The sequence below is a fragment of the Bos grunniens genome, chromosome 26, assembly GCF_055505025.1.
Source record: "Bos grunniens cultivar Pamir isolate PY7600 chromosome 26, Bosgru_T2T1.0, whole genome shotgun sequence".
Lineage (NCBI taxonomy): Eukaryota > Metazoa > Chordata > Mammalia > Artiodactyla > Bovidae > Bos > Bos grunniens.
The window spans coordinates 24,148,096-24,171,544 of NC_141190.1; the positions used below are offsets into that span (position 1 = coordinate 24,148,096).

The 23,449-nt window shown below is 54.8% G+C and overlaps 3 protein-coding genes across 6 annotated transcripts in view; 1 reads left to right on the plus strand and 2 right to left on the minus strand.

Moving 5' to 3' along the window:
• Nucleotides 1-3,645, plus strand: part of PDCD11 (programmed cell death 11) — a 41,166-nt gene extending 37,521 nt beyond the window's left edge. For 2 of the 4 annotated variants that reach the window (XM_086377581.1, XM_086377580.1), the window contains exons 32-36: nucleotides 200-450; nucleotides 1,136-1,304; nucleotides 1,800-1,953; nucleotides 2,441-2,606; nucleotides 3,323-3,645. In XM_086377581.1, coding sequence (XP_086233707.1) covers nucleotides 200-450; nucleotides 1,136-1,304; nucleotides 1,800-1,953; nucleotides 2,441-2,606; nucleotides 3,323-3,494 — 912 coding nt within the window. In that variant the 3' untranslated portion in view covers nucleotides 3,495-3,645. The remainder of the gene's footprint in view (nucleotides 1-199; nucleotides 451-1,135; nucleotides 1,305-1,799; nucleotides 1,954-2,440; nucleotides 2,607-3,322) is intronic. The other 2 variants (XM_086377583.1, XM_086377582.1) reach the window with 1 other exon arrangement.
• A 1,611-nt stretch (nucleotides 3,646-5,256) lies between these two features.
• On the minus strand, nucleotides 5,257-10,570 carry CALHM2 (calcium homeostasis modulator family member 2). The gene is made up of 3 exons (XM_086377586.1): nucleotides 10,311-10,570; nucleotides 7,565-8,279; nucleotides 5,257-6,330 (listed from the first exon to the last, which is right to left on the minus strand). The coding sequence occupies exons 2-3, from the start codon at nucleotides 8,117-8,119 to the stop codon at nucleotides 5,914-5,916; spliced, it is 972 nt and encodes a 323-aa protein (XP_086233712.1). The 5' UTR covers nucleotides 8,120-8,279; nucleotides 10,311-10,570; the 3' UTR covers nucleotides 5,257-5,913.
• Nucleotides 10,571-13,988: 3,418 nt separating this feature from the next.
• CALHM1 (calcium homeostasis modulator 1) lies at nucleotides 13,989-17,464 on the minus strand. The gene is made up of 2 exons (XM_086377585.1): nucleotides 16,913-17,464; nucleotides 13,989-14,471 (listed from the first exon to the last, which is right to left on the minus strand). The coding sequence occupies exons 1-2, from the start codon at nucleotides 17,462-17,464 to the stop codon at nucleotides 13,989-13,991; spliced, it is 1,035 nt and encodes a 344-aa protein (XP_086233711.1).
• Between the last annotated feature and the right edge of the window lie 5,985 nt (nucleotides 17,465-23,449).

Genomic DNA, 23,449 nt, shown 5'->3' on the forward strand with positions numbered 1-23,449 from the left:
CCAGGGCATCACCTCTTTTGCAGGGACCCTTGGGCTCCCATGCTCTGCCCTAGCCTCGGTGTCTCTTCTGGCGGGTGGGGCTGTCCCAGGCGGGGAGTGATTGCCGAGCCGCAGACTGCCCTGCAGGCTCCTGGCTTCCACCGCAGACCTCTCCGGGTCTGAGGAGCAGACGACTCACCTGCTGCTCTGCTTTCCACAGCAGAAGAAGAAAAGCAAGAAGGAGAGGGAGCTGGAGAAGCAGAAGGCGGAGAAGGAGCTGTCCCGCATCGAGGAGGCGCTGATGGATCCTGGGCGACAGCCGGAGTCGGCCGAGGACTTCGACCGACTGGTGCTGAGCTCGCCCAGCAGCTCCCTCCTGTGGCTGCAGTACATGGCCTTCCACCTGCAGGCCACAGAGATCGAGAAGGCCCGGGCCGTGGCCGAGAGGGCGCTCAAGACCATCTCCTTCAGGTCCCGGCCCCGCCGTCCTGCTTTGGGCCCCGTCTTTCCTCAGGGAGGGCCATGTTTCCTCCACAGGCCTGCGGCAGTTGGGGTGACTGCCACCAGGGCCCATGGCTTCACAGGCTTTCTCTCAGAGGCCGGTCGTGACATAGATCTGCTCATTTATATTTCATGGTCCTCTTCACTGAGAGAGCTAGGGTCACATTTCCATGAGTCCCTACACTTCAGGTGCCCCACTTGGAGAAAAGTAGAAGAGGAAAAACTTGCCTCTCCACATACCTGGGTGAAAATCCTGGTGTGACCATCTTCCAGGCCGAGGTTCTAGCAGGTTTCCCAAAAGCTAGTGAACAGGGATGGTGCTCCTGTGCATCATTATCGTAGTTTGAGGGGAGATTCAGACCACAGGTTCTGCCCCGTCCAGCCCAGACCTCAGGCCAGTTTGAGATTTGGTAGATTTCCTTCCCAGGAGTGGAGGCAGAAATCAGGGGAGCCTCAGACCCCGCAGCCATGGATTGGGGTTCCTGCTTCTACATGAGCTGCGTGGGGATGGGGGCTCTCAGTGCTGGCTTGTGGGGTTGGGGACTGAGGACATAGGTGGAGCCTGGGGAGGGGCCGTGGCTCTAGCCCCCTACTTGGGAGTGGGGGCTCATGGGGCTGAGAGGATGGACTCATGTGCTGACTCTTCTCCCTCCAGAGAGGAGCAGGAGAAGCTGAACGTGTGGGTGGCCCTGCTGAACCTAGAAAACATGTATGGCTCCCAGGAGTCGCTGACCAAGGTCTTCGAGCGGGCCGTGCAGTACAATGAGCCTCTGAAGGTCTTTCTCCATCTGGCTGACATTTACACCAAGTCAGAGAAATTCCAGGTAGGGGTCTGGGCCAGGCAGCCGGCTTCCAGAGGGGCCTCAGCCACTCAGAGACAAGCTCCTGGAAGTCCCTGAGGCAGCGGGGACGTCTCGGAGAGGGGGAAACCCCTGCCTCTGGGCCCAGTCCTGCCCGAGGCTTGCTCGTCTTCAGGTGGGAGAAGTCGTTTCCCCCACCCTTGAGCCACCAATAGAGGTGTCACAGACGGGAGGCGATGTAGCCCAGTCGCCCCTTTCGTCTCTCCTCGCCCTCATCGTGCTCACGCGCTCTCTTCTAGTCTCGACCTCCTCGCGGCATGGGATTAGGAGGGAGACTCCCCAGCACATGCTCTCGTCATCCCGGGTGCCTGCCCTTTCCCCTCACATAGTGGATCAGGGCCTGGATGCTGAGGGAGCCCCTGAGCCCAGGGCTAGCTTCCCACGAGCGTAGCCATCTGTCTCTGTCGTTGCCCCCTCTGCTCTCATCCACTCTCTCAGCTTACATCATTCTTCCCACAGGAAGCTGGCGAACTCTACAACCGGATGCTGAAGCGTTTCAGGCAGGAGAAAGCTGTCTGGGTCAAATACGGCGCCTTCCTTCTACGGAGGGGAAAGGCGGAGGCCAGTCACCGTGTGATGCAGCGAGCCCTCGAATGCCTGCCTAAGAAAGAGCGTGAGTGCTCATTCCTTCCACCCACACAGATCCTGAGCACAGTAGAATCTGGGCAGGGGCATGGGGGTCTTCTCATCCAAGGGCTGGTTTAGGGAAGCCTTCTGGAAGGTACGTAGCTTGCTCTCTGTTGATTATATACTCCTGAACATGTGCTCGTGTTGCATTTTAAATGTTAAACTCCAGAGGTTGAGGAACAAAAAAGGGATTAGCATCAATTCTTTGCCTGTGCCTGCCTGCCCCACACCTACCTCCCATCCCCCATCCACCTTCTGGGCCCAGAGAGTAGAATGTCTGCTGTTTGGGAGTCATAGAGCAGTGCCCATCTGTGTATTTAGCCCTCAACCCGCCCCTGCATCCCTCTTGTCATCACCTGGGTCTCGGGACCCAAGGACAGGAAATCAGGCATCAGACTCTGTGCCTGTAGAGTCATGTGTTGTGATGAGGATGTCTCTCTGCTTTCTATGCCTGAGCCATCCTCTCCCTGCAGACGTGGATGTGATCGCCAAGTTTGCGCAGCTTGAGTTCCAGCTAGGGGATGCGGAACGCGCCAGAGCCATTTTTGAGAGCACACTGAGCATCTACCCGAAGCGCACAGATGTCTGGTCGGTTTACATCGACATGATCATCAAGCATGGCAGCCAGAAGGAAGCCCGGTGAGAGGGGAGGATGGGCTGAGGCCTCATTCTCTGTGGCGGGGTAGGGGGCGGGCATTGACCACTCAGGAGTTTTAGCCCCACACCAGCTTCCAGCACCCCAGTTCTCTAACTCTGTCTGGAAAATGGCTTTGACATGACACAGCAGGTTCTGTGGCATTCACATTTCCAATTTCTTTTTCTACCTTGGGGGCCAGCCACCGGTCTGGATGAAACCTCAGCTGGGAAGTAGGCTGGCCCCAGGCCTGGGAGTCAGGAGACAGGGTTTTCTTCATAATTAATGCTGAGCCTGGCTTTCATAGTAGAGAGTGTTCACAGGCATGGTCTCACCTACCACTACCAGCATCCCCCCAAGACAGGGAGGATTAGAGATGGCTGGACTGTGGTCCAGAAAGAGTTGGTACCCGCCCACGCCTCTCGGTGAGTTTTAAGCAGAGCTGTCCTCACAGATCCACACCTTACTGGTGTCCCGTCCCATTAGCTCTGTCCTGATTCCCTGTGTGCCTTCAGGGCACTCCGCCCTGTAGCATCTCAGTCTGCTCCTCTGGAAAGCAGGGGTGGTGTTCTCTCTGTCCACGGACGTGACAGTTTATAATAGGAATAAAAATAAAGATAGAAGTGGGAGTGCTCCAGAGCCTGAGAGCAGTGAGTGAAGGTCAGCCAGGAATCACGTGGCTAGGGACCGAGAGGCAAACGCCATCTGCTCTCCCTCCCAGGGCCATCTTCGAGCGGGTCATTCACCTGAGCCTGGCCCCCAAGCGAATGAAATTCTTCTTCAAGCGCTACCTGGACTATGAGAAGCAACACGGCTCAGAGAAGGATGTGCAGGCAGTCAAGGCAAAGGCCCTGGAATACGTGGAGGCGAAGAGCTCCATGATGGACGACTAGGGGCCGGCTGGCTCCAGGACACTGCGGGACCCTCAGGCGCCTGGGCAGTTGAGAAACTGTTGCCTGAGGGCTCTATTTAAGTGCTGCTTTTTCTGCAGCATCCTTGGGGGTAATCCCGTCAAGATAAAAAGGAATTTGAGATTTCTTATAATTCCTTTTTGCTTGTCTTAAGAACCAATTTGTTTCATCTTTTTCCTTTTCTGGGGCTGCTCAGTGCTTGCAGGCAGCAGGCTTCTGGGTCCCCAGGGAACCTGAGAGTCTCCTTTGTGGGAGGTCCCTGGAGCAGAACGGAGGGCCGACTCCCCACAACCCTGGAGTCAGGATCCTACTGTGGCCCTGGCGGGCTCTTGGCCCAACTGTGGGTGTGGGTGGGGTGATCAGCAGGGTCCTGGGAGCAGGCCGAACCTTCTAGATTATGGGATCTCTGGACCTTGCCTCTGCCTCAGCTCCGTGGTACCTTGTGCCCCTTGGTGGAGGCTGTGAGGCTTGGACAGGAGGAGAGGCAGAGCCCAGAAGGGAATTCAGGGACCTGAGTGCCTGAGAGGAAGGTGACAGGTATCAGCTCAAACCACCTGGTGATGTCTCCTCCCGGGGCCAGTGGGGCCAGATTATCCAACCTCTCTGAACTGGGTGCCTCGTTTATGAAATGGGGTTAAAAAATCCTGCTTGAAGGATTTTATGGACTGAGTGAGAGCGTGGATGTTATGTGCTGCCACAGGGCCTGGCACGTGCGGGCTCAGTGAGGACCTAGATTGACGTGCTGTGTGACCTTAGGAGACTACAGATTCTCTCTCTCCCTGCTGCTCCCCTGAGGAGAGCTTGCAGGGCAGAGGGCATTGACTGACTTGTTCCTTGGAACCTGAGGGAGAAGGGATGTGATGGGCCTGCTACACCCCCACCTCCCTGTAAATTTCCCAGAAAGACTGTCTAAGGATCCTGTTTTCCTGAATTAAGAGGCCAGCCCAGACCCAGCTAGTTGAAGCCAGTTCATTTTTGGCTTGGTCTTAAGGGAATTAAAAGCTTCCTTGGGCAGAGCTTTAAATGTCCTCAGAGCTGGGGAGCTTTTCTGTGGGAGATGACCGAGTCCCACGCCAGAGAGCGGGACAGGGACAAGGGAGAGTGCATCAGAGGTCCGAGAAGTGGCGGAGGTGCTCAGGCATGGCAGGCATGGGAGGGAGGCCATGCAGTGCTGGCCTGGTTCTCGCTTGTTAGCTCTGGGTTACGAGAGCTGGACTGCCCAGCTGAGCACAGGGGCCGGGTCTGCTGATTCCTGATGTCTAAGCCGAGCTTCCCTCTGAGAAAGGCCAGGCTCCATCTGTTTCCCAGATCAAATCAGATGACTGAACCCAGTTAAGAGATCATCAGCCCCAGGGCCTTCCCGCAAGTGGAACACCTGCCTCTGCCTCCCCTGACCCCCAGCCCTCCCTTCTACCCATTTCAGTCTTGCCCAGGGTCTCTGTCCTCTTCCCTCCCCAGGTCTGGGATTTAGGCCTGTCCCCCCAGTAGCTCAGCTGGTAAAGAATCCGCCTACAATGCAGGAGACCCCAGTTTGATTCCTGGGTCGAGAAGATCCCCTGGATAAGGGATAGGCTAACCCACTCCAGTATTCTAGCTTGGAGAATCCCCATGGACAGAGGAGCCTGGCGGGCTGCAGTCCATGGTGTTGGAAAGAGTCGGACATAACTGAAGCAACTTAGCACACAGCATCATGACCTCCAGCGTGCTGTGACATGACCCATCCAGTCACGCAGACACAAGCTAGTCCTTTATACTAAGAAAAGCTTTATCAAAAATGTGTATAAAATAAAGCTGGAGACATACGCCAGAGGGCTGCTTCCCAGCTGTGCACAGCGAGCCAGATGTCCATGTGCAGTTCCACAAATGAACTGCATAGCCTTCTGCACACAGAGCCTGCTGGTGAGTTCCATCGTCACCTGACTCTGCTGGCCAGGGCTTCCCACCCAGGTGGGACTGGGTCCCTCTAGTCAGAGGTCATCCTCCACATCATAGTTCATGAAGGACCAGTTCTGGGAAACGGTCTTTTCTCCAAAGCTGTTGACCGAGTGGCGGTGGCAACAGGAAAGGGGACTTCTTCAGGTCTGAGGGCCTTCCTGCCAGAGCCCACATCGTCTACCAGCTCTCACATCCATATCTCAGTTTTACTTTGTGTTCGTTTCTCTCCTGGCCTGTTTCCCCCAAAAGCTATGGTTAAAAAAAAAATCTCTGGGGAATTCAGTGGTTGCTACCCTGCACCTTCATTGCAGAGGGCAAGGGTTCAGCCCTGGGTCAGAGAACTAAGATCCCACAAGCCATGCGCAGCCAAAGAAGAGAAGTCCCCTCTGATGCTGATGTGAGCAGGCAGTGGGGTTCAGTTTGGGACCAAATACCGTCATTGGCCAAGAGTGTGGGAACGGGACCCTCAGGAGGGAAGCAAGGACATCTCTACATGGTCCGGGGCCATGCCGTTGCCCACCACACCCTGGGCCCACTTGTGCAGGCGGCTGTAGAGTGGGAGGCCTTGGTTCTCACGGTATAGGTAGACGCCGGTGATGGCGTTCCACTGCAGCCGCGGCTGTGTGCCTTCCACCGGGAACTTCGCGACCAGCTCCTCGTCGTCCTTGTCGAGCGCCACAAAGCCGAAGAAGCGGCGCACGTTGTTGGCAGCCAGCACCCGTGAGTGCACCTCAGCCGTGCGCTGGAACAGCTGGTCCTCGTTGGCGCGGTACTGCGCCCAGTAGGCCTCTTGGCGGTAGCTGAGTGGTGAGCAGTAGTGCTTGAGGCATTTGGTCAGGAACACCAGGATGGCCACCACACCGATAAGCAGCCACCCAAAGAGCTGGCCAGAGAAGGGGCAGGGTTGAGGGCGGGCAGGGAGCTGCCTGGACCCCCACCTGCCCTAGGAAGAAGTGGTGGGAGCTGGTCAGAGGGTGTGGGCTGGGTGGAACCAGGCATAACCCCCTGAGAGCTGGCTCTGTCATTTCTCTGGCCTCAGATTCTGTTCCTCTAAGGGCAGCAGGCCCTTCTGACTGATTCCTCCGCTTTGCCCTCACTCCCTGGAGCTCACACCTTCTCTGTGTTTAGACTTAGCCTCTTTGAAATCACTCATGTGCTTGTCTCGTGTGGCCGTGAGCCTATTGAGGACTAGGACAGTCAAGGTCATCTTTGTTTCCCCATTTAAGCGTGGACAGAGATCTGTGGGCATTTGAGCATCAAATACATTTTATCTCTGCCTACCATCTTCCATCTCTTTTGGTGCTGTCTCCAGCCCTGCTTTTCTACTTGTGTTACTTATGTACCTTTAGAAAATCTGTGCTCAGGTCTTCCCTGGCGGTCCAGTGGTTAAGACTCTGCATTTCCATTGCACGGGTTCAATCCCTGGTCAGGGAACTAAAATCCCACATGCCGTGCAGTGTGACCCCCAAAAAAAGAAAACTGCTCTTTTCTGCCTGTTTCTCATACTCTGCTTCTTTTAAGTTAACACTAGCTGTTTTTCTGCTCCTGCCCAGCTCTCTGCCCTTGCCTCCTCTCCCTGACCCAATTCCTCTCCTTCAGAACTAAGCTGAGGCTGAGGCTAGGATCGTGGTGGCAGCTGCTGCTTCCTTGACTGGACACCCCTCCTGTCTCAAGGGACTCCTTTTCCGTTGGCAATGCCTGAGGCTGACTGTGCTAGGCAGTGGCTTTTCCTGGGATAGGAACATGCTCATCCCCTGAGCCAGCCATCCTCCACCACCAGCTCACAGCCAACAGCAAAGGTTTCATAAGGCGGCAGCGGTTTGTGCTCAATCCAGCTGGAGCGAAGGGCTTAATTTGTGACAGGTATCAGGCTCGGACTGAGCAAGAAGAAAATTCCTTTAATGTTTAAAACTCTCTTATTTGGGATGGCGTTGACCCTTGTCCCACCAATCGCTAACCCATGGATACCCAGCTTTCATGCCTGAGGCTGATAATCTAGTGATTTTCTGGAGAGCTCAGCCCCAGAGGACTAACTGCAGGGTTAACCCTGAGCCGTTACCTGCCCACTCTCCATCAGGTAGGGGAGAAAAGAGGAGCTTGTCTTGGTACAGTCTTACCTGGGACTCGTACTTGAGTCTGCGGCTGACCTCCTCCCGGAAGACTGACAGGTTGGCAGGGCCCTCCCCGCATGGGAACCTGGCCAGGATTTCTGTGGCACGGGCTACTGGGAAGCTCCTTTCTCCAACCATGAGTGAATGGGGGTTCACGAACTCACTGAGAGCACAGACGTAGGCCTCACCACGCAGCAGGGAGATGACAGACCAGGTGACGGGGGCCACGGCCGCGCGGCCCACGATGGAGCTTAGGAGGAGGAAGTTGGGGGCAGCCGAGCAGTTCTTGGTCCTCCGGTACTGGCACTCAGCAACCAGGTTCCAGGTGTGGTTGTTGAGGATGACGCCAATGAGGAAGAGTGCCAGGGCGGGCACCCCAATGGCTGCCAGCCCATACAGGTAGTTCCGGGCCGGTGAGCAAGGGCAGTGGAAAGCCACCACGGTGAACAGCTCCTGGCTGCCCACCGTGCCCAGTGCCACCAGCCCGTTGAAAATCATCACATCCTTGCTCTTGAAGAAGAGAGATAGGAAGCGGAAGTTCTCTGCGATCAGGGCTGCCATGGTGATGGGTTAGCTGGGAGGCCGACGGCAAGGGTGGAGGCAGGAGGAGATCTGGATGATGGCTCCAGGTGGGACTACGAGAGCTTGCAGGCTAGTGGGCACCGGAGGGCGGGGCACAGTCTTGCCATTTCATCCCCTGTAGTGGCCAGTTGGGTGCTTCCTGTGGGACAGTAGGTGACAAATCAGTATTTGCCTCTGAAAATAGGGACCAGGGGGCTCTTGTGAAGTCAGGCTGGTGAGAAACGAAGGAGACTCGGGGAGCCCCAGGGCCTGGGCAGATGGAGAGTAGCCACTGTTCACTGAGCTCATACTACGTGTCAGGCGTTTTGCACCCCTCATTGCCCATCGTCACGGTCCTGCACTGAGCTGTGATAGCCCAGTGCACGGTTGGAAGGTGGAGGTTTCCCCAGGGTGACTGCCTGCCTGGCTCACACATGAGTGCAGAGCTAAGATTCAAGCTCAGGTCTGTCTGCCTCACGTATTTTGGTTCTTGTCATCCCCATAAGCTTCCCTTGAGGTGGGGACTAGGAATGGCCCTGTGGCTTTGGGGAATGTGTGATATTGACTGGCTTTCCCTTTGGGATTCCAGGTACTTGCTAGTGTGCTGGGGGACCTAGGACAGTTTGGAGGGTGTGTCCTCGGGTGTCTAGCCCATGGGTATAAAAGCTGGAGTGGGTGTCCGGTGGATGAGGGACTTGGGCTTGACCCTGTGCTATGGGCTGGTGTAGAGGAAGGGGTCTCCAGTCAGTGGTGAGCCTGGTACAGCCTCCCTGGAGTTCATAAGAGCCTTTTCATTTTGGAGACCGCAGGCTCTGGACTTGTTTAGGAGATCCTGGCTGTCAACATACTTCATGACTTTTCTCTGGACTTAAGTGTCCTCATCTGTGAAAAGAGGATAAATCATTTGGCCCTTGCCCTCTTAGGAATGCTGGAGGGAAAGAAAGGGAATAAACTGTGCCTGATAACTGTCCCATGTATGACACCCTCCATCTCACCTTGTCCGGTCCTGAAGGCCCCTCCCAGAGGTGAGGTGGATGGCAAGGGGTGGGGGTGGTAATTCTTCGTGGGGCAAAGATCAGGAAACTAAGGCCTCCAGAGGATAAGCGCTTTGCTTAAGCTATTCAAATATGGACGTGCCTGGACGGGACTTTTGAGCGTGACCTGAGGAAGCCTCGGAAGTGGACAACGGTGGGTCAAGCTAAGCAAGCCCTCTGTTTTCCTGGTTTCCTCTGCCCCCGCTCTGTGCCCATCCACAAGAGCCCTGGCAAGCTTCCCCTTCCCCACCCATTCCCCTTTCTCCGTCCAGCAGCCATATTCCAGCCAGGTCCCCAGGCCTGGGGCCGCCCAGCCAGCCAGCAACAGGAGGCCTTGATGAAGCCTAAGGCTTGGCCGTGCCTGAGAGACAGTGGAGTCTCCGGCTCTCGAGCCTGCTCTTGGTCTGAGTAGCAGCAGGGCTGGCAGCCTGCCAGGAACTAGCCGAGGCCTCCAGCTTCAGCCCTGTTCTGCCCCAACTCCCCTCCCAGGTTCCGCCCACAGAGGCAAGGGTGTGGCCCCTGTTCTTTCTATCCCGGGATGAAAAATAAAAGTCCTCAGGCCAGAGGCAGCTGGGGAGTGGAGCGATGGGAGGTGGGGGGTGGGCAGCAAACAGAGGTGGGGAGTCCTGCCAGTATTTCCTTCTGTGCCTCCTCTCTGGACTACTGTCCCTCCCGGTTACTGCCAAGACTGCCTGATGTGCTGGGGCAGAGCTGGGTGCCACGTGGGTTGCCAGGTGGAGAAGAAGAGATCTGTCTTCCCTAACTCACTGTCTCTGGTGGTCCTGGAGCTCCAGTCTAACTCCCTGGGAAACAAAAGTTTGCGATATTGCTGGGGATGATCCGGTTAAAGGCAGCCCCCTCCCCCACCCCCCACTCCTCCTCTTGACTTAACGGCCTCTAATATGCTCCCCTGGGTTTGAAAATCACCACACTGGTGGGTGGTGCACAGAGGAGAGAACACTGCCCCTGAGAATACTGCCCTTGGGCCCCAGGCCTGGGAGTGTCATATCCAGGCCCGATGGGACCTCCAACAGCAGCAGTCAGGACAGGAAACAGGTGCCTGGGGAGTGGGAGGAGGAGGCTCAGGGAGGGGCCTGGCTCCCGGGAAAGTCCCCCTGGGTAAACCCGGAGTGGCCCTGTGTGCTCCCCTTCCTTACCTGGGATCTGCTGCGGGCATCGGTAGCTTTGGCCTCCGAGGGGCAGGGCTCTCCAAGTGGCGCAAGAACATCAGAGACCCTGGGTGGGCACCAGCCCATGCCCTCTCCCTCCTGCTTTGCTTCTTCTGCCCAGGAGAGACCGGCAGGGCCTGGGGCTGTTGGGGTCTTCCGGAAAAAAAGTTTTAACTCCAGAAAAGAGGCTGAACCCCGCAGGATGGATGGTGTGCGCCAGCCAGTGGAAAAACAGTCTCCAGGCAGGCGGGCGCCAGGCAGTGGGGGCGGGCGGAGGGCGGGCGGCGCGGGGAGAGGAGAGGAAGTGGAGGAGTCAGTTTTGCTGCGGCCCGCCTGCCTTCAGAGGCTCTGCACCAGTGGGACCAGTTTGGGAGCCAGGCAGGGGGCCCCCGGCATTTCTGGTCTGGGCCTGTCCTCCAGGCTGGTTTCAGGAGCACCCCCTCTACATGATCCTCACTGGCAGAAGCAGCCAGAACCGAGCCCCAAGCAGGATTAGGGGAGAGGAGCCACCAGACCGACGCTGACTCCTAGTGGGGTATGCAAAGCCAAAGGCCCCCCTCCCCCATCCTGGTCCTCTCTGAGCAAGCCCTCCCCCTGCTGGCTCTTCTGTCCTCACTTCCACTCACTCCCCAGATGCTGCTTCGAATCTCAGGAGCGCTGATGAGAAAATTCTGGATTCTAGGGATTTTCTGAGGCCCTTGGGGAGAGCTCTGACTGGTGGGTGGAAATTACAAGAAGGCAGATGAAGCCCTTTGTAACAATTAGAGCTATCCAGCCTATTCCAGAAAGTGGTCGTGAGATCCCTGTCTGTGGAAGTATACAAGCTGAGGCTGAAAAGTCATGGATCGGGAATGCTGAAGGGGAGGGCCCAAAGACAGTGTGGATGACCCACCCTCCCGGATCAAGGGAGAGACCCCCAGACCCCTGTCCACTCTGCAGTCTTGGGGTTCTGTGACCTTAGAACTGCTGAGTGACCTGCTGGCCTCCCTCAGCTGGGCTTGTTCACGTGCAGGAATGAAGGGAAAAGGACCAGTGTTCATTTTTTCACATCTTACGATGTCCCAAATATGGTTCCAGATGCTTCCTCAGAAGTTATCCTTTAACCTCACTATAATCCTGAAAAGCAAGTCTTTTAAACATACGTTTTACAGACAGACAACTGTGGGTCAGAGGGATTGACCCACTGGGATTGAATCCTCTGTGGGTCAGAGGATTGTGGGTCAAAGGACTTGCCAAAGGTCCTACAGCCCCAATATTTGAATGCAGGTTTGCCTGACCTAAAATTTTACTCTTTCCTTCACATTTCTTTAAAATTTATTTTTATGTATATTTTGGCTGTGGTGGGTCTTTGCTGCTATGCACAGGCTTTCTTTAGTTGCAGCAAGTGGAGGCTACTCTTGGTTGCCGTGCTCGGGCTTCTTCATTGCAGTGGCTTCTCTTGATGCAGAGCACAGGCTCTAGGCGTGTGGGCTTCCCTAGTTGCAGCGCATGGGCTCAGTAGTTGTGGTTCATGGGCTCTAGAGCGCAGGCTCAAGCAGTCGTGGCCCACGTTGCCCTGCGGCATGTGGGATCTTCCTGCACCAGGGATCCAGCTGGTGTCCCTTGCATTGCAAGGCCGATTCTTAACTGCTAGATCTCTGGATCACCTTCCTTCACATTTATACTTCCCAATAACTCTGGGCTGGCTTTTTTCCTCTGGACAACAACCCTCCCCCCTCCACCGCCCACTCCCAGCTGTTAACACACCCCTGGTCTTCACTCATCTGAATCACCCCCTAGAGTAAGTCCCACCTCTTGGAAGAGGCCTCCAGCCTACCTAGGCTTCCAGGTTTCTCCTTCTTCCCAAATAATTAAAAGGAGAGAGACTGGGTCTCAGAAGTGGGAATAGAGGGAAGGATGCCTGAGGAAGAATGAAAATTATTAACCCAGTGTTGTAAGGCTCAAGATCAAAATGAATTCTTAGATAAATGGGACTTAGGTCTCCAAGATGTCTTGGGGCAAGAAGCTCATCTTCTTGGCCCTCTGCTTCCCCCTGGACAAAGGAAGCTCTAGTTCCTTATGTCCCCACCTTCAGTCCAGGAGGAAGAGAAGCCCTCAGATTTGGAAATCAATACCCACGTTATCCGCCAAGTACTGAGTGCCTACCACGTGCCATGCACTTTACGTACCTCACCCATTTAATGCTCACACAATCCCATGAGGTAGGTGCCTCATCTCCCTTGTACAGATGAGGAAACTGAGGCAAAGTGAAGCAACTGGACACAGTTTGTAAGTAGTAGAGCCAGCATTTGACCCAGTTCTGTCTCACTTTTGAGTCTGGGCCATTTCCACACTAGGTAGCTCCCCTCCCTCTCCTCCACCCTCACCCACACCTCAGGACAGAGACCTTCAGCACTTTAGAACCCCCTGCCCAGGGGATGTGGTCTCTGGGAACATGGGAAGACATCAGCTTCCCTTTCTAAATGCTCTGGGGATGGTCTGATTTCCACCTGAGACCTGGATGTGAGGGACGTGGCAGGGCCATCTCCAAGGCCTCTCCATGGCATGTGCTATGGTCTGAATATGTCCCCTGCTCAAATTCATATGTTGAATCTTACCCCCAAAGGCGATGGGACTAACAAGTGGGACCTTTGGGAGGTGCTCAAGGCATGGGATTCATGCCTTATAAAAGAGGCTTCAGGGACTTCCCTGTGTGGTGCAGTGGTTAAGATTTTGTGTTCCCAATGCAGGGGGCCTGAGTTCGATCCCTGGTCAGGAGACTCGATCCCATGTGCCACAACTAAGACCCAGTGCAGCCAAATAAATACATAAATAAAACGTTTAAAAAGAGACTCCAGAGAGCCCCCAGTCTCACCCACCACAGGACACAGTGAGCTGGCATGCTCTACCAACCAGAAAGAGGGCCTCTATCAGAACATGACCATGGCAGTGCCATGATCTTAGACTTCCAGTCTCCAGAATGCTGGGAGAGGCCTCTGTCATTTAGAAGCTACCCAGTCAGGGGTCTTCCGTGCCAGTGCTAAGGAAGTGTGCAGTCCGCCTTGATGATGTTGAGTGACCTCCGTGGGGAGCCACACCCTGGCTTCTCCCGACTGGACCTAGCTTCTGATATCTTATCCCCTGTGACCATAGGCGTGTTCCATCAGATGGGGTTGTGTCAGGTCCTTATGGCCCACTTTGGTCTGTTCAGCCTCACTCAGGAGACCAGCCAAAATCAGAGGATTCCTGCTTCATGAGGTGGCTGGACTTCCCTGAGCCTTGAGCATAAGGGAACTAAGATCTTAAAAAAGAATCACAGATGAGTGAACGCTGGGGCAAGGCGCGCACAGAGCCTGAGAGGAGATAGTGAACCAGGGGTGACGTGGCCTGGGAGGGGCTGGGCAGATGGGAGCTTGTCTCCCCCAAAGGCAGTTCTGAATCCCTCTGACTAATACTGCTCGTGGCCCTGTAACTCCAGGACCTTCCAGGATAGTCCCATAGCTGGGGGACTGAGGTCCCCTTCCAACTCCAAATTTCCCGCCTCAAATGGGCAGGTGAGTGCCTGGGCATGCAGGTCTGCTCTGGAGCCTACAACCAGCACCTGCAGCCTTCATCTCTTCATCCACTTTGGGGGTCTGAGGAGCTGTGGGCTCACACCCCATTCCCACCTCTTCACCTGGCCACGGCTCACACTTTGCTGAAGTAGGTGGCCACCTCCTTGCGTGAAGGCCGGGGCCCGCCCCCAGCCCAGCCGTTGCCCACCAGTGGCTCCTCCTGGCCCAGCCGCAGGGGCGGCTTGCACTCATGCCAGCTCGTGAGCAGCCTGTTCATGGTGCCCTGATCGGTGATGCCACGCAGCTTCTCCCTCTCCTCATCCACCCCTTCTGTGGCAGCAGGGGCAGCCGAGACAGTGGGGCCAGCAGCCAACGCCCCGTGAGCGTGACCCAGCTCCAGGTCGTGGTTCATGGCCTCGAAGAACTGCTGGATACAGACCTTGGCGAAGGCCTTGGCGTGCTCCGTGCATGTCTCATCAAAGAGCTTGCGCTCGATGTCGATGTAGTGGGACCAGTACTTGCTTTTAAGGAAGGCGGCCTGTGTGAAGCAGGGCCGCACAGAGCGCACGACAAATGCCAGCAGCGTGGTCAGCAGCACGAAGGACCAGCCCAGGGCCTGAGACGAGAGAAGACAGAGTCAGCCAGGCACTGCCCGCCGGCCTCCCGAGCCTGTCCAAGCCCCCAAACCACACTCTGTGCCAGGGCCTTTAGGGAAAAGAGCACTGACTACAAAGAGCAAATGCCGGCACCTCATGGCCTCCACTTCTCTCCTGTACAATGGGCACAGATATACCATCTCATGGAAATGAGACCGCGTGAGTGAAATGCCCGGTATGTAGGCCTGGCTCTCAATACACAGGACTTGGCTGGGCAGACCTTGGAACTAGAATGCCTGGGTTTGCCCATCTGCACTGCAGGCATATTCCAGAGATTTGTGGGATCTGCTCCAGGCTGTTACATTAAAGCAAACACGGCAATAAAGTGAGTCACACCATGTTTTTGGGAGCCCAGTGCACGTTAAAGTTGTGTTTACACTAACATAACATGTGCAATAGCATTACATATAAAAAATAATGTATACAACTTAATTAAAAAATGCTTTATTGCTGCAAAATGCTAGCCATTATTTGAGCTTTCAATGAGCAGTAGTAGTAAATCAAAGATCAGAGATCACAGATCACCATAACAAATATAATAATGAAAAAGTTTAAAATACTATGAGAATTGGCAAAATGTGACCCAGAGACAAGACGTGAGCAAAAGGTGTTAGAGAAACGGCACCAACAGACTTTCTCGATGCAGGGTGGCCAGGAACCTTCAACTTGTGAAACACGCAGTATCTGTGAAGCCTGATAGAGGGATGTGCAATAAAACAAGGTCTGCCTGTCCTTAACAGTTGACTGGGAGCAAAGTACCTGCCTTCTCTGTGCCTCAGTTTCCCCACCTACAAAATGGGGCTGTTGATCATAACCATCCCACTGGGTTGTTCTGAGGACTAAAACTGGCAATAAACAGCACAGTGCCTGGTACCTAGTTAGTGCTCAGTAACTGTTAGTCACTATTACTGGCCAACCAGCCCTCACTAACTATGCCTCTTCCTTCAGGAAGCCCTCCTTGACCTCCCATAGTGACGCTTCCTCCTCTGAGTCCTGTACCTCGCCTCTGGCTCCTGCTGCTGTCTGCCTTTCAGTCGCAGCTCTCAGTCAGTGCCTCCCGTGTGGGCTCCGAGCTGAGCCCTCAGGGGTCACAGAGACAAATCGGACAATTGCTCAAACTTGTGCTGAAGAGCACTGGACACTCAGGTGCTGGTTCTATTCTTCCAGTAACTCACTGTGGTGAAGGCTGCTCCCCCAGTTTCAACTTAGGGTCAACCCCAGTTGCACAGAGAAGCATTCGGCCAAATCAGGGTGAGCGAGGCAGGGCAACCACGGTCAGTAGTGGGGGTCAGTGGTTATGGTAGAGCACCCTGGGGTGGGGAAACTGCAGAGCATGTGCTGGATGAGGAAATGTGGGCCCTGCTGGGCTGAATCTCCAAAAGTTTCAGGTAAACCTGGAAATCTCATTTTTATGTGATAGTTTTCAGGTTTTAGATGATGTCAACTAATTCTAAAATTAAACTTTGAATTCAGCCCCTGAAGTCCAAATGACATACTGTAGGCCAGGCAGCCTGCCCTCTGGGGCCCCTTTTAGTCTATGAGGTAATTGTTTAAAGGTCAGTTGGAGGGTAAAGTGGATGACGGACAAGTGTTCAGACCAGAGGAGGCGCAGGCGGGAAGGAAAGCGCTCGGAGTGTGAAGTTCACAGGGGCACCCGGTGACAACGCAAGCCCCAGAGGGGAGAGTTCAGGCTGGAGGGGAAGCCGGGGCGTCTGGACTCATCGCAGCAGAGTGTGCATGCTTCTGTAGCCTTGTCCCCTCCCTGGTAGACCCCTGCCCAGGTCTTCCTGCCCACGCACCACAACTGCTGAGGAGTCCTGAGGGGCTCAGATGAGTGGCGGGCCAGAGTGGCAGATAGCGTGGAAGCAGGGCTCCAGAATCCCCTGTCAGTGGGCCCTCCAGCCCTGCCTTTGGGGCACATCCCAACAGTCCATCCCCTCACTCAAGCCTCCTTCCCCTGAGCAGGGAGTGCCAGCTGGGGCCATTTGCCAGGGAAATGTACCCAAATTGCGCAGCCACCCACCGGCCTCACCACTGTCCGGACCTGGAAGAGGAAAAGGATGCAAATTCCCCCAGGTTTCCAAACTGGAGCTCAGGCGGTTGGGTCCACTCAGGGGAACCTCGAGACAGGGCACAGGCCTCTTTCCCCAGGTGGCACTGACCTGAGGAAAGACACCTGCCTCCGCCTTCAGAAGCCCTGGCCCCCTTTGGGAAAATATGCCCCCACCCCAGGGAACTGCATCTGAGTGGACAGACCCAGCCCTGGCTTGGGGGCCCCCCATCTATTGGGGAAACATAAGCACGCCCTGCGGAAGCTCCACTTCAAGAGCGGGGAAGGAATACTTTCCGAGGGACCCAACCTGGGAGGGGAGCCCCAGCCCAAGGCCGTCCGGCCCCTCACCTGCGAGATGCAGCGCAGGTAGCGCACAGCCACCTCGCGGGCCAGCAGCCAGTCGCCCTCGTAGATCTCAGGGCAGGGCACCCGGGCCAGCAGGCGGGCAAGCTCTGGTGGGGGCAGGCCGGGCACCAGGCTGCCATTGCCCAGCAGGCTCACGGGCACCGCCGTGCAGAATGCGCAAAGGAAGCACTTGCCGTCGAGCAGCGTGACAGCCACCCAGACGACGGGCGCGATGAGGGCGCGCTGGGCCATGGAGCAGAACATGTAGCGCAGCACCGCGGGGTCCTTGGCCCGGTGGCCCTGAGGCCGCTTCCACTCTTCGGCCAACATGGACACATTGTTGTTCATGACCAGGCCGAGCAGGAAGAGCACCAGGGGCGGCGCCAGCAGGATGCCGGCGCTGTAGGCAGCGTTGTAGCCCGGCAGGCAGGGGCAGTTGAAGTCGAAGGCGGAGTACATCTGGGCACTGGCCAGGGCCATGATACCGCAGATGCCATTCATGAAGGACTCCTGGTTGGACTGCAGGAACTGGAAGATCATCCGGAACTTGTCCATGGTGCCCCCACAGGGCCTGCTGGCCTCCTCCCGCCTCACCGAGGCCTCAGGATGGCCCCTGAGGCCCACTCTGCCCAGCGGGCGCCCACGTCATGGCTGAGACAGGCAGAGCTCTGGGCGGAGGCTGGGGCCGCTGTCTCTTTGAACCTTCTAAGTCAGGTGCTGGCCGGGAGGGCGCAGCTTGACCAATCCCGTGGGTGCAGCAGTCTGCCCTCCCCTGCTCCACCCTTCCTGGGTTTCTCTCTCTCTCCACAGCTGGCTCCGCCACTGGGAAACCACGAGGACCACACCTGACTGGGACCAGTTCTCTGGCTGCTGGAGGAGGGTGGGGATGGAGGCTCCAACTCAGCTGGGAAGACAGGCCCTTGGGCAGGGTTGAAGTTTGGGAGAATCTAGGACTGCTGCAGAGGCCTGAGCTCCCGGGCCCTGACCCCTGGGCTCCTAGGAAGCGTGTCACCCTCTTTCTGTCCTTCCCATTGGGTCTTTCATCCATGCTGTGTCAGGGTCCAAGAGGACTCCTCCATTAGCGCAGACAGTGGCATGATGGTGTAGTGAAGGCAGTCGCGGTGGCCCAGTCATAGGTGTGATAATGGTGGTGGGATGCCAGTCATGATGGTGATGCTGCTGATGGTGGTGGGGATGCCAGTCATGATGGTGATGGTGCTGATGGTGGTGGGATGCCAGTCATGATGGTGATGCTGCTGATGGTGCTGATGGTGGTGGGATGCCAGTTATGATGGTGATGGTGCTGATGGTGGTGGGATGCCAGTCATGATGGTGATGGTGCTGATGGTGCTGATGGTGGAGGTGATGCCAGTCATGATGGTGATGGTGCTGATGAGGGTGGGATGCCAGTCATGATGGTGATGGTGCTGATGGTGGTGGGATGCCAGTCATGATGGTGATGCTGCTGATGGTGCTGATGGTGGAGGTGATGCCAGTTATGATGGTGATGGTGCTGATGGTGGAGGTGATGCCAGTCATGATGCTGATGATGCTGATGGTGCTGATGGTGGTGGGATGCCAGTTATGATGGTGATGGTGCTGATGGTGGTGGGATGCCAGTCATGATGGTGATGGTGCTGATGGTGCTGATGGTGGAGGTGATGCCAGTCATGATGGTGATGGTGCTGATGAGGGTGGGATGCCAGTCATGATGGTGATGGTGCTGATGGTGGTGGGGATGCCAGTCATGATGGTGATGGTGCTGATGGTGGTGGGGATGCCAGTCATGATGGTGATGCTGCTGATGGTGGTGGGGATGCCAGTCATGATGGTGATGGTGCTGATGGTGCTGATGGTGGAGGTGATGCCAGTCATGATGGTGATGGTGCTGATGGTGGCGGGATGCCAGTCATGATGGTGATGGTGCTGATGGTGGCGGGATGCCAGTCATGATGGTGATGGTGCTGATGGTGGTGGGGATGCCAGTCATGATGGTGATGGTGCTGATGGTGGTGGGGATGCCAGTCATGATGGTGATGGTGCTGATGGTGCTGATGGTGGAGGTGATGCCAGTTATGATGGTGATGGTGCTGATGGTGGAGGTGATGCCAGTCATGATGCTGATGATGCTGATGGTGCTGATGGTGGTGGGATGCCAGTTATGATGGTGATGGTGCTGATGGTGGAGGTGATGCCAGTCGTGATGGTGATGGTGCTGATGATGGTGGGGATGCCAGTCATGATGGTGATGGTGCTGATGGTGCTGATGGTGGAGGTGATGCCAGTCATGATGGTGATGGTGCTGATGAGGGTGGGATGCCAGTCATGATGGTGATGGTGCTGATGGTGGTGGGATGCCAGTTATGATGGTGATGGTGCTGATGGTGGTGGGGATGCCAGTTATGATGGTGATGGTGCTGATGAGGGTGGGATGCCAGTCATGATGGTGATGGTGCTGATGGTGCTGATGGTGAAGGTGATGCCAGTCATGATGGTGATGGTGCTGATGGTGGTGGGATGCCAGTTATGATGGTGATGGTGCTGATGGTGGTGGGGATGCCAGTCATGATGGTGATGGTGCTGATGGTGCTGATGGTGGAGGTGATGCCAGTTATGATGGTGATGGTGCTGATGGTGGAGGTGATGCCAGTCATGATGCTGATGATGCTGATGGTGCTGATGGTGGTGGGATGCCAGTTATGATGGTGATGGTGCTGATGAGGGTGGGATGCCAGTCATGATGGTGATGGTGCTGATGGTGGTGGGATGCCAGTTATGATGGTGATGGTGCTGATGGTGGTGGGATGCCAGTCATGATGGTGATGGTGCTGATGGTGGTGGGATGCCAGTCATGATGGTGATGGTGCTGATGAGGGTGGGATGCCAGTTATGATGGTGATGCTGCTGATGGTGGTGGGGATGCCAGTTATGATGGTGATGGTGCTGATGAGGGTGGGATGCCAGTCATGATGGTGATGGTGCTGATGAGGGTGGGATGCCAGTTATGATGGTGATGGTGCTGATGGTGGTGGGGATGCCAGTCATGATGGTGATGGTGCTGATGGTGCTGATGGTGGAGGTGATGCCAGTTATGATGGTGATGGTGCTGATGGTGGAGGTGATGCCAGTCATGATGCTGATGATGCTGATGGTGCTGATGGTGGTGGGATGCCAGTTATGATGGTGATGGTGCTGATGAGGGTGGGATGCCAGTCATGATGGTGATGGTGCTGATGGTGGTGGGATGCCAGTTATGATGGTGATGGTGCTGATGGTGGTGGGGATGCCAGTCATGATGGTGATGGTGCTGATGGTGCTGATGGTGGAGGTGATGCCAGTTATGATGGTGATGGTGCTGATGGTGGAGGTGATGCCAGTCATGATGCTGATGATGCTGATGGTGCTGATGGTGGTGGGATGCCAGTTATGATGGTGATGGTGCTGATGGTGGAGGTGATGCCAGTCATGATGGTGATGGTGCTGATGATGGTGGGGATGCCATTTATGATGGTACTGGTCCTGATGGCTATGCTGTTGTTGCTGGTTGTGATGGTGGTAATATTGTGATGATGGTTGTGACAGTGGTCATGGTGGGGATGGATGGTGATGATGGTGGAGATAGTGCTAAAGGAATAAAATAGGAAGCTCTGAATTTGGAATCAGAGGATTTGGATCTGAGAGGTTGCTAGGGCCCCTTCTGCAAGGCAGAAGGAGCTGTGTCCAGTAAGCATAATGCAGGTGTTTTTATGTCCTGTCTCCTTGTGTCTCGGTGGTTGTGTCTGTGTGTTTGTGGATTACGGATGAAAAATCCTTTCCTGGCTCTCCCTCCTACCTCTACTTCCCCAGGTCAAAAAATAATGGAATGGGTGATGGGGTTTCATGCCTGGGGCTGAGGAACCCAGAGTGTCCATGGGAACCAAGCCAAGGCTCCACCATCAGCACAGCAAAGTGGAAGGGGCTTAGAGGGCTCCCTTTGATGCCACCAGCTCTCCCAGAAGAGTGGGTTAGATCCAGCTCCAACTAGATGGCTCCGGTCTGGAGCGAGATGGGGGGCTGTGGGGGCGGGACCGGAGCAGGGCTGGGACTGAAGTAAAGCAAGAGACTGGACAGGGCAGCTCCCTGGGACGCTCAGATCTGTGTGTCCCTGTGTGTCATGTGTCACGTGTCCATGTGTGAAATTTCTATGGATTTGGGCCTCAATGTCTGTGCGTCTACAGTGTGTGTGTAACTATGACCATGCAGAACTCTATGGGTCTTTCTGAGACAGCACCGCCTCCCACCCCAACTCCACCATGTCCACCTACCTCCCATTTGTAGCAAAGCTTTAGTCTCCCAGGCCTCCCCTGAGTCTCAGATGGCTGACTCAGGAGTTCATTGTTATTATAAATGGAGAGTTCAGTTCAGTTCAGTTGCTCAGTCGTGTCTGACTCTGTGACCCTATGGACTGCAGCACGCCAGGCCTCCCTGTCCATCACCAACTCCCGGAATTTACCCAAACTCATGTCCATTGAGTCGGTGATGCCATCCAACCATCTCATCCTCTGTCGTCCTCTTCTCCTCCTGCCTTCAATCTTTCCCAGCATCAGAGTCTTTTCAAATGAGTCAGCTCTGCACATCATGTAGCCAAAGTATTGGAATTTCAGTTTCAAAATCAGTCTGTCCAATGAACACTCAGGACTGATCTCCTTTAGAATTGACTGGTTGGATCTCCTTGCAGTCCAAGGGACTCTCAAGAGTCTTCTCCAACACCATAGTTCAAAAGCATCAATTCTTTGGCACTTTCTTTATAGTCCAACTCTCACATCCATACATGACTACTGGAAAAACCATACCTTTGACTAAGTCTTTTGTTGGCAAAGTAATGTCTCTCCTTTTTAATATGCTGTCTAGCTTGGTCATAAATTTCCTGCCAAGGAGTAAGCATCTTTTAATTTCATGGCTACAGTCACCATCTGTAGTGATTTTGGAGCCCCCCAAAATAAAGTCTGCCACTGTTTCCACTATTTCCCCATCTATTTCCCGTGAAGTGATGGGACTGGATGCCATGATCTTAGTTTTCTGAATGTTGAGCTTTAAGCCAACTTTTTCACTCTCCTCTTTCACTTTCATCAAGAGGCTCTTTAGTTCTTCTTCACTTTCTGCCATAAGGGTGGTGTCATTTGCATATCTGAGGTTATTGATATTTTTCCTGGCAATCTTGATTCCAGCTTGTCCTTCATCCAGCCCAGCATTTCTCATGATGTACTCTCCATATAAGTTAAATAAGCAGGGTGACAATATACAGCCTTGACGTACTCCTTTTCCTATTTGGAACCAGTCTGTTGTTCCAGGCTGCTTCCTGGCCTGCATACAGATTTCTCAAGAGGCAGGTCAGGTGGTCTGGTATCCCCATCTCTTTCAGAATTTTCCACAGTTTATTGTGATCCACACAGTCAAAGGCTTTGGCGTAGTCAATAAAGCAGAAATAGATGTTTTTTTGGAACTCTCTTGCTTTTTCGATGATCCAGCAGACGCTGGCAATTTGATCTTTGGTTCCTCTGCCTTTTCTAAAACCAAATGGAGATGTAGAAACAAAGAATAGCTGGTAACAATTTAGAGAACAGACCAGTCACTAAGCAGTAACTGGACTCCCAGTTCCCTGAAAAATGTAGATAAAGGCCTGACCCACATTCCTAAGTTGCTTTAAGAGGAAGCAGACCCCCACCAGATGAAGACTGTTGACCACAGGCACTCAGACCACAGACCAGCTGAAACCAGGATTAGTGACGCTTGAAACTTCACCTTGAGGCCAACCGATCTGAGAACCGTGCCCGAGCTAATCACATACCAGGCCCCGACCTCACACAGCCTAAAACTTTGTCCTCTGACCCACAACTTGGAGATGGTCTTAGGATATTAGTCCACCACCTTCCCAGATTGCTGGCCTCCTGAATAAAGCAGGAGGCCAACTTTTCCTTTTCCACCAACCCTTGTCCCTCAAGTAGTGGCCTTTGATGCCAAGTACCAGCCTTTTCCTCTAATGTAATCACATGAGTGGCCTTTGTGTCTGTGTATCTCCATGTGACCCACGAGGACTGGCACTGACCGGCACTTCCACTGGATAGGCCCTATACCAGCACTCCACACACGTCACCTCATGGGATCCTCATACAACGTCCCGGGGGGAGCTGCTATCGTCCCCATGTCACAGAGGGCGGCACTCGGGCTCAGGGAAGTCAAGTCATGACTGTAGGTTCAGGACAGACCTCCTCAAGATGTGCTGCTGTTACCGAGTCCAAGCTCACTCTGCTCGCTGCCACAAAATAGGCCAATAAATCCCAGATGAGATGTCAAGACAAGTGAGTGAATGTTAGTAGCTCAGTTGTGTCCAACTCTTTGCCACCCCATGGACTGTAGCCTGCCAGGATTTTCTGTCCATGGGATTCTCCAGGCAAGAATACTGGGGTGGGTTACCATTTCCTTCCAGGCTTCTTTGTCCATGGGATCCTCCAGGCAAGAATATTGGAGTGGGTTGCCATTTCCATCTCCAGGGGATCTTCC